The sequence below is a fragment of the Plutella xylostella genome, chromosome 7 (assembly GCF_932276165.1).
Source record: "Plutella xylostella chromosome 7, ilPluXylo3.1, whole genome shotgun sequence".
Classification (NCBI taxonomy): Eukaryota; Metazoa; Arthropoda; class Insecta; order Lepidoptera; family Plutellidae; genus Plutella; species Plutella xylostella.
The window spans coordinates 3672347-3685406 of record NC_063987.1 but is presented as its reverse complement, the minus strand read 5'-3'; the positions used below and the strand labels follow the sequence as shown (position 1 = coordinate 3685406).

Genomic DNA, 13060 nt, shown 5'->3' with positions numbered 1-13060 from the left:
TCAGTTTAGAATATGATAAATATCTATAATACACATCATCATCGTCATCATCATCATAACACTGGATAACGGATAGTAGGTACTTTCAATAATAATACCTTCCTACTGATAGTACTAAGTCGATGATGAACAAATGATAAATGATCTATTTATTTTCTTGCTCTATGCACTTCCGCTAATGATCCAGCTAGTGATGTCCCGTGGGAATCAGAGCCACTGAACCGGTCACTGATAAGAACTGTTTGATGTTACTAATGGGTGTCTCAGTCAATACGGCATGGCGAGAAGATTTAATCAGCTGTATCGGTTCCCGATTTAATTAGGTTAAGAGGAACTCTTCTCAAAATATTTTATCAAACTACAGTCCATCTATAAACTAACGAAAACGGACATTATGGATCCTAACGTAACTAATTGTTTATTTTTATTTAAAATTCATTGCAAAATCGCACTCTTCATTTTTTATGACTTTTAGACTGTAGTCTGTACTATAATTACTATGAAATTCATTAAATACTCTATTTGAAAACAATACCACCGATATACAGAATGATATGTGAGAAAGCAGTACGCCGAGAAACAATGATCAAAGTCGCTTCCATTTCTCAGTTCCCAAGTCAGCAGTTTATTTTTATTGACAGATTTATTGTTATCGTTCTGTCGGCTCCTAGCTGCTAGTTTAACTATTTAATACCCCGACAGTGTGGGGAAAGGAAAGACAAATACTCAACTTAATTCCGTTATACTCGCATGGATTGACATGTGAGATATTTTCTCTTACCAGATACAGGGTGTTACATAAGTTACATAGTAAGCCGAATAGGGGTGTCTCAGCGCGTCATCCCAAACGTTTTTTTTTAATGAAAGTAAGATAGATAAATAAAAATATACAAAACATAACCCTCGCAGTCAGGTGGAAATATCAGTTATTCGAGCGTAACTGTTCAGCCATAAAGTTACGGACTAATATAGTTTTAATGATTTCAGTCTGGCGGTCTGTTCAGACGCGAATAAAATATGAAAGTTTAATTTTACTCTCAGGAAGTGACCGAAATATCTCGAGTGTTTGTGTTCTAGTATTTAAGATGTTTGAATGTGCGTGCGTCCAAATTTAGGCCCTTTCTCTACTGATTCATATACATAATTATATATATCGGAAAGCTAGTATGCTTCACCACTTCATCCGAAGCTTATCTGTTTATTAGAACTAAGTAGGTATTGCGTGTCTTAAAGGGATCGGTAATAAACGTTTGCCCGAAAGAAAGTTGTAAAAAATTTCAATCAGTTAAAATTGTTCATTTTTTCTTGTGCTTTATGAATAAAATATTAATAATAAAACATCTTTATGAATAAATGTTTGGCTCGAGTCCGTCTACGAAATAGCTCTATGGGCTATGGGCCCCGGCTTTATGAAGCTGAAGCTTCCAACGTTATTACTTACCACTAATAATTACTTTACACCCTGTATGTTACAGTGTACATATACAAAGATAGACATATAGGCCTCTCATAGAGTCAGTTTTCTCTACTGCAATACATGCATCCGGCGACATCCCAATTACCATATGAAACAAATAGATATGTGAGTCAACATTGCTATTGCAGCGCATGCCTAGTACACAACACCAATTTACTCCAGAGAGTATGTCGCAAGTCGCACTATATCACAGTATACTGGAGAAAATATTTCAAATACATACGAAGGTACTTGCAAATCCCTAGTCTTTCTTTACTGGCTTTACTCACCGAGCACTAGGTACCTAGTCATAAAATCAAAACAGCAGAACGGAGGGCGTCCCACACGTCCGCGCTACATTTACGTGTTATTGGTCTTCATTCTTCACAAGAACTTGTCTGACCCATCAGTTCACAGACACGCAACGTGACTTATGGTTAAAGTTGACCACTCATAAAAAAATCGTCTCTTAGCTTTTTTCTCCAGATCATAACCAGGGATAGGTTGATCAATTATACGTCATCTCCATATAAAATTCTTGACAGATGTGTCAAAAGGCTCAAAAGTCAACCACTAATACCTGGTTATGCTCTAACCGACTATGGAGAAGTTGTCACTAAGTATCTCTATCAAAGGCAGACAAAGCTTTTCGTGCTGCCAACAACGTTTTAAACGAATTGAGCGAATAAAGGGCCTAACCCACTGTGGCAATTAGCCCCATTATCATTACAGTGTACCTAAGTAATGTTCATCCTACTTAATTCTAACACAGAATAATTAATGCTATATTGTTATAGACTGCCGGAGCCGTTCCTAAATTAACGATTGCACTAGACAACACCTAATGTAAAATAAGTATAGGTGTTATAAGGTTGGTCCTTTTTGTATCTAATCGTGCCGTGAAGACGTGAATTCATAATTCTCTGGATTCCAATGAGTCTTTTTTAGTACTTTTTTGGTGATTTAATTAATAATGTGATTTCACTCGAGTTTAATCCATAACTAGCGAAGATATAGATAAACATATGTACATAAAAACATACAGACAATATTGAGAACCTCCTCTTTATTTCGAATTCGGTTAAAAAGGGTGGTTATGACTTATGACAAACGCGAGTATGTAGGTACTTACTACCTAGTATATTTTAGATATAGTTAGGTATAGCATATAATAACTTCAAAAGCATATCTAGGCTAGGCCGAGACTGCGACCTTTTAATAGCGAAGTCATGTACCTAAATCTAAGTCTAGAGATCTAGTTTAATCTAAGGATAGTCTGTCGTAGTTATCCGAGCTATAAGATTAATTGGCGCAAACCTACTGTCCTCATTTAAACTTCATTTATAAGTACCTAAATGTTGGTAGCGTAATATACTTATTGTGGTTGTTGTATTGTACTTATTATGTTTTACAGAGTTCGGTTTCGACACAGTTCATTGCATGCATGGGCACATTTACGTCCATGAGTTCATGATCATGACATAAAAATCAACGGTTTCATCCTCGTTGTGACTATTTCTGCTTTTTAACTTTTAAACTTTACCTACCTGGCCGCGGGCTAACTTTTTAGTACCTACTTATTTATTTATTTATTTGTAAGGAGCTATATTATGTTTTTAAGTGTTTGAAAAACGTGTCGCACTCGTCCACTTTTAGACATAATCCCACTTTAGCACTTTGACAGCCACTCTTTACACTTTCACTGTTGACGAAACACAATTTTGTTTTGCAAACCACCAAAATGATTTTAAAACTTATTTTGTACAGCAAAAAATATCACTGGTCGAAAATAAGGGCAAGAGACATACTTAAAAAAATAAAGTCGTGTTCTATTTATTTAAATTTCGAATGTTGAAGTTCTAAATTTGTAAGCGTCGGGTCGACGCCGCGGCGCTCCTCCTCGACTGAAGCCGGGTCGGCCGGTTGCCAACGAACTCTCACTGAAAAGGTATATTTGTATGGATACGACGATTATCCTCAATAATTGCCAGATTAACCGATATATTTTATCTTTAAGAGGAGCTTTTCCGATGCGCAGTTTATTTTTAAGGTTAGTAGTTATTATGACGAATCATGATCATAAAAGTGGGTGTATGTTGACATCATTTTGCATTTGCAATGCGAATTACAATAAAATGGTGATATATATGCATATAACCATCAGCATACAACAATTATCTAACTTATTTGAGCTTTTTATGTCCATGTAATATGTGCGAAATATGCAAAATTATATATTTCCCTACCTTAGGTACTTACTCGAGAAAAACTATGTGATGATGATGAGTTAAATGACATACATTATGATCACGATTTAAAAGTAGAGCAATCTCATTATAAAGCCCATAAAGCTCGAATTTATGGTAATTTCCTAAATAACAATATAATTATGTATTGTTATGTAGATGGCTACATGGTCAATGGACATCTTATTGCGTAAGATTATGGTTTTTATTGCATTTTCCTTGAGAACTAATGACACGATGTGCAGTAGGTTATAATTTAATAACATTGTGATAATAACGTATATTCATGAATGAATACATTTACTATTTTTATTTAAATGGCAACATGTAAATAAACCTATCGATTAGGTATAAGTCTTGGTCTTTTGAGGTGAAAAAACTGTGCTAGCTTCCTGTGTAGGTGTGTGTCTTATATGTAGGTAAGTATATACATAGGTATGTACCTATACGAGGGAACAGAACAGTATCACTATATTTCAGAAGTAAAATCACGGAAGTGAGTAGGGCAGTGTTTATAATTTGTAACTAGGTATATGAATCAGAGTTCATATGCAGCTCTAAAGACACAACATAGACTATTTATATGCAGATGCGTTACAAAGAAACTAACGAATTAAGTAAGTACCGAGTCATTTGTACTTACTTACATAATATGAATGGAATGGTGGAAATATTTTTTTAAATCGCACACAATAACAAAATCTTCACTTAGTTTTATTTTATTTAGCTTAGCTTTAATTTATTCAAGTCTATGATTACAATCTTATAAAAGGTCACAACAGTACAGGATTTAATTTTTCTAGTGAAAATGCTAACGGCGGCTTCTATGCCTCCTCACCGAAACCATAGAAAGTATTCAGTCTGCATCCAACTGTTCCAAGTCCGTATCAATCAGCGAATACCTCTTCTAACACGTCTACGTTTAGTCTACACTACTGAATATCTACTCTGAATCTCTAGGATCACTCTAGCTTAACGAAAACGATTTGTCAGAATACTGCTGAGCTTACCATATCGAAGGCATGCCAGCTTTCCGAGAAGAAAGAGTGACCCTCCGCTGCAACCTTACAATTTGGATTCGTGGCGCATCGACGGCGACGTCAGTATTTGGGAAAAGCATACAATTCTGTAACTGTACGGTCGAAATGGAGGATGTACGGGTAGTCTTTATGGGTATTATCATAAATTTTGTCTATGATGTTATGTACTGTAGGCATGGAAGTAATAAGTACTGTTGTACATAAGTATTGAGAACTTATTACTTCCATGACTGTAGGTCCATCTATAACATAATTATCTATAAAGTCATTAAAACCGAAATATATTGAAGCCTTTGTTTTATCGATGTATTAGTTGTATTACCACAGAATAATAACTAGTGGTATTAGGTGCTATCTTTCATAAAAAAAGATAGGTAGGTACTCAATCGTACCTAACAGAATTGGTGCAGATTCGCTTAGCTCTCTAGATTATCTGGCCTATTTTCGTGACCTGGGTCGAGGCAGCTCTCAGAATATTAAACTTTTTTATTTAATAAGTGCGGGAATTTATTGGGGTGTATGATTTTAGTGCGCGATTCGGCATTACTTGTGCTTAGCGGTGGCTGGCCGTGCCAATCTACGAGATGAAAAATAGAGATCTAGCATATTTGTACTCTGCATAAAAGATACAGTGAGTAAAATCTTTATATTTAATTATTATGAATACTCTAACTCCTCATTCAGAAAACGGACATCAAAACGCTCTTTCATATTTAACTTTGTAATTACCTCATCATCAGCCTACATCACGAGTCTACTGCTGGACGTACAGGACTCACTCAAGTAGCACACAAAAACACTCTGTCCTCAGCACTCCTCATCCAGCCGCACAGGCTACCTGCGAGAAGGGCTAGCACGGGGCGCAATTAAGACGTGACAAAACTTTTGTCTCAAGAGCGAGCGCGACGGAGAACTTTTGTCGCATCTTAAATGCGCCCCGTGCTAGCCCGTGCTAGGTCATAGGTCCAGCGGGCTGGAGCGCGCTTCACGCTACGTTTTCCTGTTCGTGGTCTCTTTTCGAGAACAGTAACTAACTATACATATTTAAGTGTGTTGTGTATACCTATGTAATTACCTAGGTGCCTGTATAATTTAACCAAAACCTTTGTCAACAATGCAAATAAACAGTGCCAAAGATTTGAATCAGATACAATACGAGAGAAAACAATGGGCCAGGCCACAGGCCATGACAGTAGCATTATACAATCGCCAGACCTTGCCAAGTTTCCGTTTATTTGTCAATGTTAGTTGTGCTAAATGTTATTGTTAATTAAATTGTAGTTTAATTTATTCCGTAATCTACAGGTACAATGTGGTTTAAATAGTCATCACGCCATCATCTAAATTATTTTCCTTTGATTCCTCTGATATTGGATAAACAGACAACAGATACGTAAATCAAACTATCCAGATTGTAGCCACTAGGACGAATGCTTGAAGTCCTATTAATTACTTAGTCATCGATAAAGGCCCTATTTACCTACACCAATGCAATAGTGAAATTGTGACGAACCTGTTAATATTGTGACTCATAACCATGGTTTCCTTGGCTGTTTCTGCACTGTAACCTGAAACAATTCAAAATATATTAAATTTGGTAAATTCGTAAGTAAGTATTATATGTACAGGTAGGTGTGTTTGGAAATTTATAGCTATGACTACTTGCACGAGTGTATGTTGCATAATCAAGATACTCGTATGATGTATTATTTAGAGTAGAGTACCGTATAATATGTATCCTACAGAACTAGAAATATTAATAACTCCTCAAAGAATATAACATTTTGGCATAAGTAGGTAACATAATCAGATCAGACTCTTTCGCTGTCACCGCTGTGCGCCTATGGAATAATCTTCCCGAGAACATTAGGAAAGCTCCTTCCCGCAATGTCTTCAAGCGACTAACCCGTGCTCATTATCTCAGCAAGTTAGATAAGTAGCATTTTCTTGTACCTTATTTCATTGAATATTATTTTGTATGTATTATTTATTTATTGAATTTATAGTATTATTAGTAATTTATAGTATGTGTATTTTATGTATATCTATTAAGTTAATTATCAAGTGACTTTATTTTGTTTTTGCTTTTTCAATTTAGTAACTACTTTTTTTTTGTTGCACCTTTCTACTAGTTTTTCTGTACCTCCTGTAGGTTGGCTGGTAGAAAATGCTCTTAGCATTAAGTCCACCTTTTGTACACTTATATTTCATATTTGTGCAATAAAGTATCAAATAATAATAATAATAATAATGGCCCGTGTGCATCATCAATCACCGGTTCTTATAGAAGAAACCGAGCTGACATAATTCAGAAACCAAAATAATAATAATAATCAATTAAATACCTAAGCCGTAAGCCATCAGCCAAGTTACCTGCTACAACTACACATCTATCTCTGTCTTTAAAAAACATTTTAATGCTTAGCACTTAATTTTAGAACGAAGAGTGTGAAATTATTACGAATTTCGTGCGTAAAACTGTCACGTTTAAGTATATTGAAAATCAGACATCTTTCCTAAAAGAAGCCTCTTGCTGTAGAACTAAGAATAAAAGGAGTAATTCAGGTCCTAACCTTGAACCGTCAGATAGATAGACCAATGTCACGCTTGTAAAACTTTTGTAAAGTAGTTACCACGTAAATGCCTAGTTAGGTAGTATCTAGTATGATCGCGTGATGAATTTTAACTAAAATCCTATCCATATCTTTAAGAATCCTCAGTAGATCTACTTCCCGATTCTCTTCGCGTTCATATGTAACTAATGCAAATTACGTATAATAATGACGGGCATGAAATAAACACGCACAACATATTTGTACGTAAGATAATATAACGTAAGTCATCAATATTGTACCGTAAATAATGTTTACATTAGCAAGGTAAGTATGTAATTTGCTGGAGCAATGCTCTGAGTTCGTTCTGCATGAGATCAAGATTGCCGTGTGCAGATGAAATTGGAAGGCAATATACAGGCTGTACTGTAACATTTAGAACGGTTAGTACCGGAAAGTCTGAAAATATCCTACGTGCCTAGAAGATTCTTCTATGGATCGACCCGGTATTTTGTAAAAACTAGGTCCACTACGCATTTTCATAGCGATAGCACTATTTCGTACTTCATTCTCGCTCATGAATCGAGTAATAAGTAACTAGATTGAGCATCGAAACTAATATCAAAAAGACTAAAAGCATTCTTCAGTGCCATACCTATTCGAAGTATCTGACTGAACATACCCTAACTCAAGTGGTCTGAATCTGTCGAAGCACGCACTATAAATAAACCTGAGAATGCGTATCCTGCGGTGTCTAGGTAAGTGCACTTCGTAATAACCCTCCTTTTTTCGTGTCGGTCGCGTAAAGCATGCGGGATATCCGTGACGCAAGGCTCTGTGATGTGATGACGGACATTCCTCTTGAAAGAAGGAGGAATGTGAGTAAGAAGTTGACCAATCACCAGTTGGAAGTTAGAAGCTTGCACGTGTTAAGTTTGAAAAGATTTGCGTTGATTACTTAGGGGCTGTTTTACAATGTCTGGGTAATTGCTACCTGTGGACATGCTGCTGTCGCTCTCTGTAATTATGTTTTAGACAGTGAAACAGGTCCTTAGCATTTTGCGTAGAAATGGTTGATTTCGCTAACAGAAATAACGCAATTAGTGAACTCCACTTCCTTAACTGCAGTTATACATTGTAGTCTTTGCTTAACTGAGCCAAAGACCACAGAAGCTAACTTTCTAAGCCGCAAATAGTAAATTTAATGAGGTGAAGAAATGTAGGCCTTTCAGGCAATTTAGGTAGAGGTAGTTTGTAGTTGCGAAGGCTCGGTTTGAAAAACGACCGAATACGTCAGATTAATACAGAGGTAATAATATAGTTCTACTTCTTAATTCTGATTTGTTATAAGTTATTGAAGTAGCAGTACCCCATCCTAAGGAATGAAACTGCATGTATAAACACATTATAAAAATAACATATACGTAAGAAAGTTATAATATAACCCAACTTAAATCCTCGATGTGGTAAACAGTCGGTAGCATCACTCAAACCAAGTGAGCTAGTTATCAATCAGTTAAGTTCCTACTTCCGACACATAACATAGCGGTATTTGACCCTTGATCAATCGCTTCCTGACAAACATTTAACTGAACTTCTGATGCTATCTATAGATATTACAGACGGTATACGAATACCTGGGTTTTTATATAGATATATACAAGTTATGAGCTTTTGGGAGTCTTGGAAGGAAAGCGTGACCTAAAATAAGTAACGAAGGTGTTTTGGCTTGCTTGTTTGCCAATGAAGAGGACTCTGCAGTATATCTATCTGCTCATGATCTGCTCAAAGACACATGTCATGTTGATCATCACACCTTCCATATTCCAAAAGTCATCCTGCTCTGGAAGTAAATAGCATGGTTCTATCTAACACTTTGTATGTTTGTAGTTTGTACAAGTTGCTACCGTGAGATACGACTTGGTAAAGTGCATTGCCCTTCAGAGGTGTTTCTGTATAAAAAGTCTGGCAAGATAACAACCGACGTCGTTATTCTGGGAATGGAAAAGAAAACTCGTAAGGTTTATGAAGTGATACGAGTAGGATAACAATCGTTAGTTGCCAGAATAGGTATCGGGAAGTGATAATAAGCGGAGTGATGCTAATGGTCTTCAGTGTTAGAAGTTCTTATTACTCGGCTATTATTTACTAGTTCTATCTAATTGGATTTCATTTCTTTTCAAACCGCAATTGTTTTGCTACATAATTTGCTTACACATACACTACTGCTTCAGCCTACATTTCAGAAAATTAAGTATGGTACCTAGTCTAGGTAAGGTCGATTGTAAGTAGGTACTAAATTCAAGAAGGGTTATTCTCCAGAGTAGACTACAGCACTCTCTGCACATCGTCACTCATCAGAATACAGTTTCTATGTACGCCGTGTTCCAGGTTACTAAACTCAAGATCCTTTGATCAGCTTCCCCCATGGTAGTTGAGCACCTAATCCTAGAACCTAGCTAATACGACCCCATTCAACTGTAATAAAGACAAAAGTGTCCGTGTTTACAATGGGATGGAGTGTCAAAGCGACACAGGAAGAAACGCGGTAGCCATCGGCATCGGGCTAGCGTATCAAGTGACATGGGGTTGCCAGGTACAATACGGGATGCATGATACATATAATAGCTGATACCCTGGATTATTACGTAGGCTACGTTTCATCTCATATTCAAATACACAATACAAATATGTACCTACATATTATTGAAGAACTTTGGTTTACCATTAATAAATAGGTACGTAAGTATTAGTAGTACCTAAGTAATTAAAATGTTACGTCAGGATCTTTAGACACAAAACCCTGAGAACAGAGAACAAACAATTGCACATGTTTGTAATAAAAGCTACAAAAACCATATCAGCTTGTTCAATGCTGAAAACACCATGTTTACTGCGCCATATCAGAGTGACAAAAAACTAGGTGCTGTAAGTACTTTTTGAGTAAAGTATTATAATTCATTTAATTTTTTTTCAGTTTTACTTTTTAGACCTTAAAATACTTAATGAATACTGAAAAATATTGCCCTAAAGTCGAATGATACTATGATACGAAGTTTGAGGTAATTTTGATTCAGGTTTAATTTTCAAAAACGATCACAGTAAGTATATAAGTATATAATAATTAGGTATATCTATTTAATTTTTAATTAAAATATTTAGCCTTTATTAATTTTCATACATCATTCGTTTCCAATTTCCCTACACTTCTGGCAACACTGCTCGCAGTCGCAGTCGGTAACTCGATACCTTCTCGATACGATACTATAAAGCTGCACGTATCGTAGGAAGAATTTATAAAACTATATTTCTTGAAAATATTTGGTATATTGCAGACACATTATTAGACAAATGGTGCTTTTTTATCTAGGAACCAGTATGCGCTATAGGGAGATTTATATAGGTAAGTATAAATTAAATTAATTGAGTGTTTTAACAATGGCCAAGGTTCGGTAGGAAAAAATATCGTAGTGTTATTTTTTGCTTTAGAACTCAAAATAGTTACGTCTATTTCCAGAAACTACGCAGAAGAAAAACATTATAATTCCTTCGTTAGTTATAGACTTACTTATTATGCTCGTTATTACATACACAATTGCTTCATTTGATCAGATTTAAATAGGGAATATGCGTAATTTTTTTTTATACTTTTATTGGATAGTTTTACATCACTTTATTATAGTAAAAAAAAATTCAACGCCAAAATAAGTAATTTAAGGTATTTTAAAGAAAGTAAAAAAATTACAACCATCACGACCACTTTGAAATTCCCGTCAGGATGGCGGGCTGTCGTGACGTCATAATCGTTTAATTTCACGGCTCAGAATAATGAGTCCCGTCAGTCGGCATAGATTTTTTACCTAATCAAGTAATCACAGAGTACTTTTGTATTTTCAACAAACCAATGTTGTCATGGTAACAAACGAAAAAGGAAGTGTATAAAGTGTGATCAGTGGCTGTTTTGTAATGGGAGCTCGTAAATAGCTGCTAGTAGCTCTTTTGAAATGGGAGCGCGCAAACCAGAGGACCTTTGTACACAATATTACGCTATTATGGAAATATGAATATAAAGTAATATTTGTATTGTATGTAAGTACTTACTGTAACTTTGGTTCTCAGTAATAGAGACTAGGGTTAGTGGGTCATTCTATTCTATTATCTGTGGGGGTGTAAGAACCTGCACCTGGCTCTCTTGAATGGAACCATTGTGCATATCTCAAAGGTCTAAACCCCCTTATCTAAACTATCGAATAAGAGTATAAAAATATATGCATATTCCCTAATATTTGGGCACACGGCTCTCGACTTTTCAATAGTCTTTGCTGTCCTTTTCCGCAGCTGGCCACAGTTTACTCGTTCATACTCCGTAATAAATTTAATGTGTCCAGTTCTTCTGATTACGAGAATTCTTCCATAACTTAATTTAGAAAAAAATAACAACTTTTGAAATATACTAACGACTGCCATTATAACCTAAAAGTGGAAAGAGCAACTTGTGTCATGTTCATGTCATAATACTTACAATACAAATTTAATTTTATTGTGTTGCAATATGGAGCATATTTGAGTGGCTCGTTGACTAGCGAATGGCTGTTTACGCCTCATTACAATAGAACAACTAGTGGCAGCCCATACACTACCAACAAAAAATATAAAAAGTCCTACACTTTGCAAACAAACAAGCATATCAAACAAGAAGTGGAGAGGTTATAGGAGGCTAGGATCTACTCGTATTGGAAGAATTTTTATGTGATCCATCGTATCTGATCACAACGAGCATCACAAATACTCGGTGACATTAACATTTCTTTGTTTACACTTGACATTTATTTAACTATACGCAAACGCAAAGAAGTTATTATTCTGAGATTGATATATAAAGAATTATGACGTCACATCCGCCCTAAGAAAATGGGTGACGTTTCTCGGAAGTTAGAATTTACCGAAGTTTTTTTGTACTTTTCAACTTCATTTACTTGCTCAAAAATAAATTATAATCAAAAATAATGATGGAGTCGTAGTTATGAAACAACAAAGTTTATTATAAATAATATTTGACCTTTATTTGAACCACTTGCATATTCCCTATTGTAGGCGGAAATAATGGTCTCACAGACATTAAAAAAATAGAGTGGTGTGGCGGGTAAGTACACCAAATTATCAGAGGAATCAACAAACGAGTTCTTTACTGTACATAAATCATATTAAAATGTATTTGAAAATGGTCTGCCAAGCTCTGTCCCTTTACTTCCGGTATAATTCTTCCGTCGACTTTAAAGCAAGTGTGCCTAGACTATAAGCCATTGTAGTCTTAGCTAGTCTTCTCCCCAGTTCCCATCACTCGGTCCCACGCACTCGTGATTCTCGTGACAACATCACCTATGCTGTTGACATAGTGCATTCCTCAAACCATACCACTACAGTTGGGTGATGTGGGGTTTATTACACTTTCTGGTAGGTATAGGATGTGTTTTCGATTGTTGCTTGATAAAGTTAATAGTTAATACAACACTAAATTAAAATATGCAAAATCATAGAGTCGTGATTGGCGCAGCCATGTTTCGAAACTTCGTAAACTTGCATAATTCGTAAACTTCGTCAAGCAAAAGTGATCCTACAGATCATTTACTCCTCTACCCCTCATTACACTTATGCTGTAACTCTCAGTGCTCGACCAGTAGATTAAATAGATTTATCACTTCGAGGTATCACTTCTCCCTATCCTATTTTAATGTTCGTCTTGCCTCGTTATAGACAATACACACT

General features: G+C 35.7%; 1 protein-coding gene across 9 annotated transcripts in view; it reads right to left on the bottom strand.

Annotated features, from left to right (window-relative positions):
- The window catches only part of LOC105382662 (tight junction protein ZO-1), an 82046-nt gene that overhangs the window by 63898 nt on the left and 5088 nt on the right, over positions 1–13060 (bottom strand). For all 9 annotated transcript variants that reach the window (XR_007266490.1, XR_007266491.1, XM_048622225.1 and 6 more), the window contains exon 2: positions 6256–6310. Coding sequence is in view for 7 of the 9 variants with exons in the window: in XM_048622225.1 (XP_048478182.1) it covers positions 6256–6310 (55 nt within the window). In the remaining 2 variants the exon portion in view is untranslated. The remainder of the gene's footprint in view (positions 1–6255; positions 6311–13060) is intronic.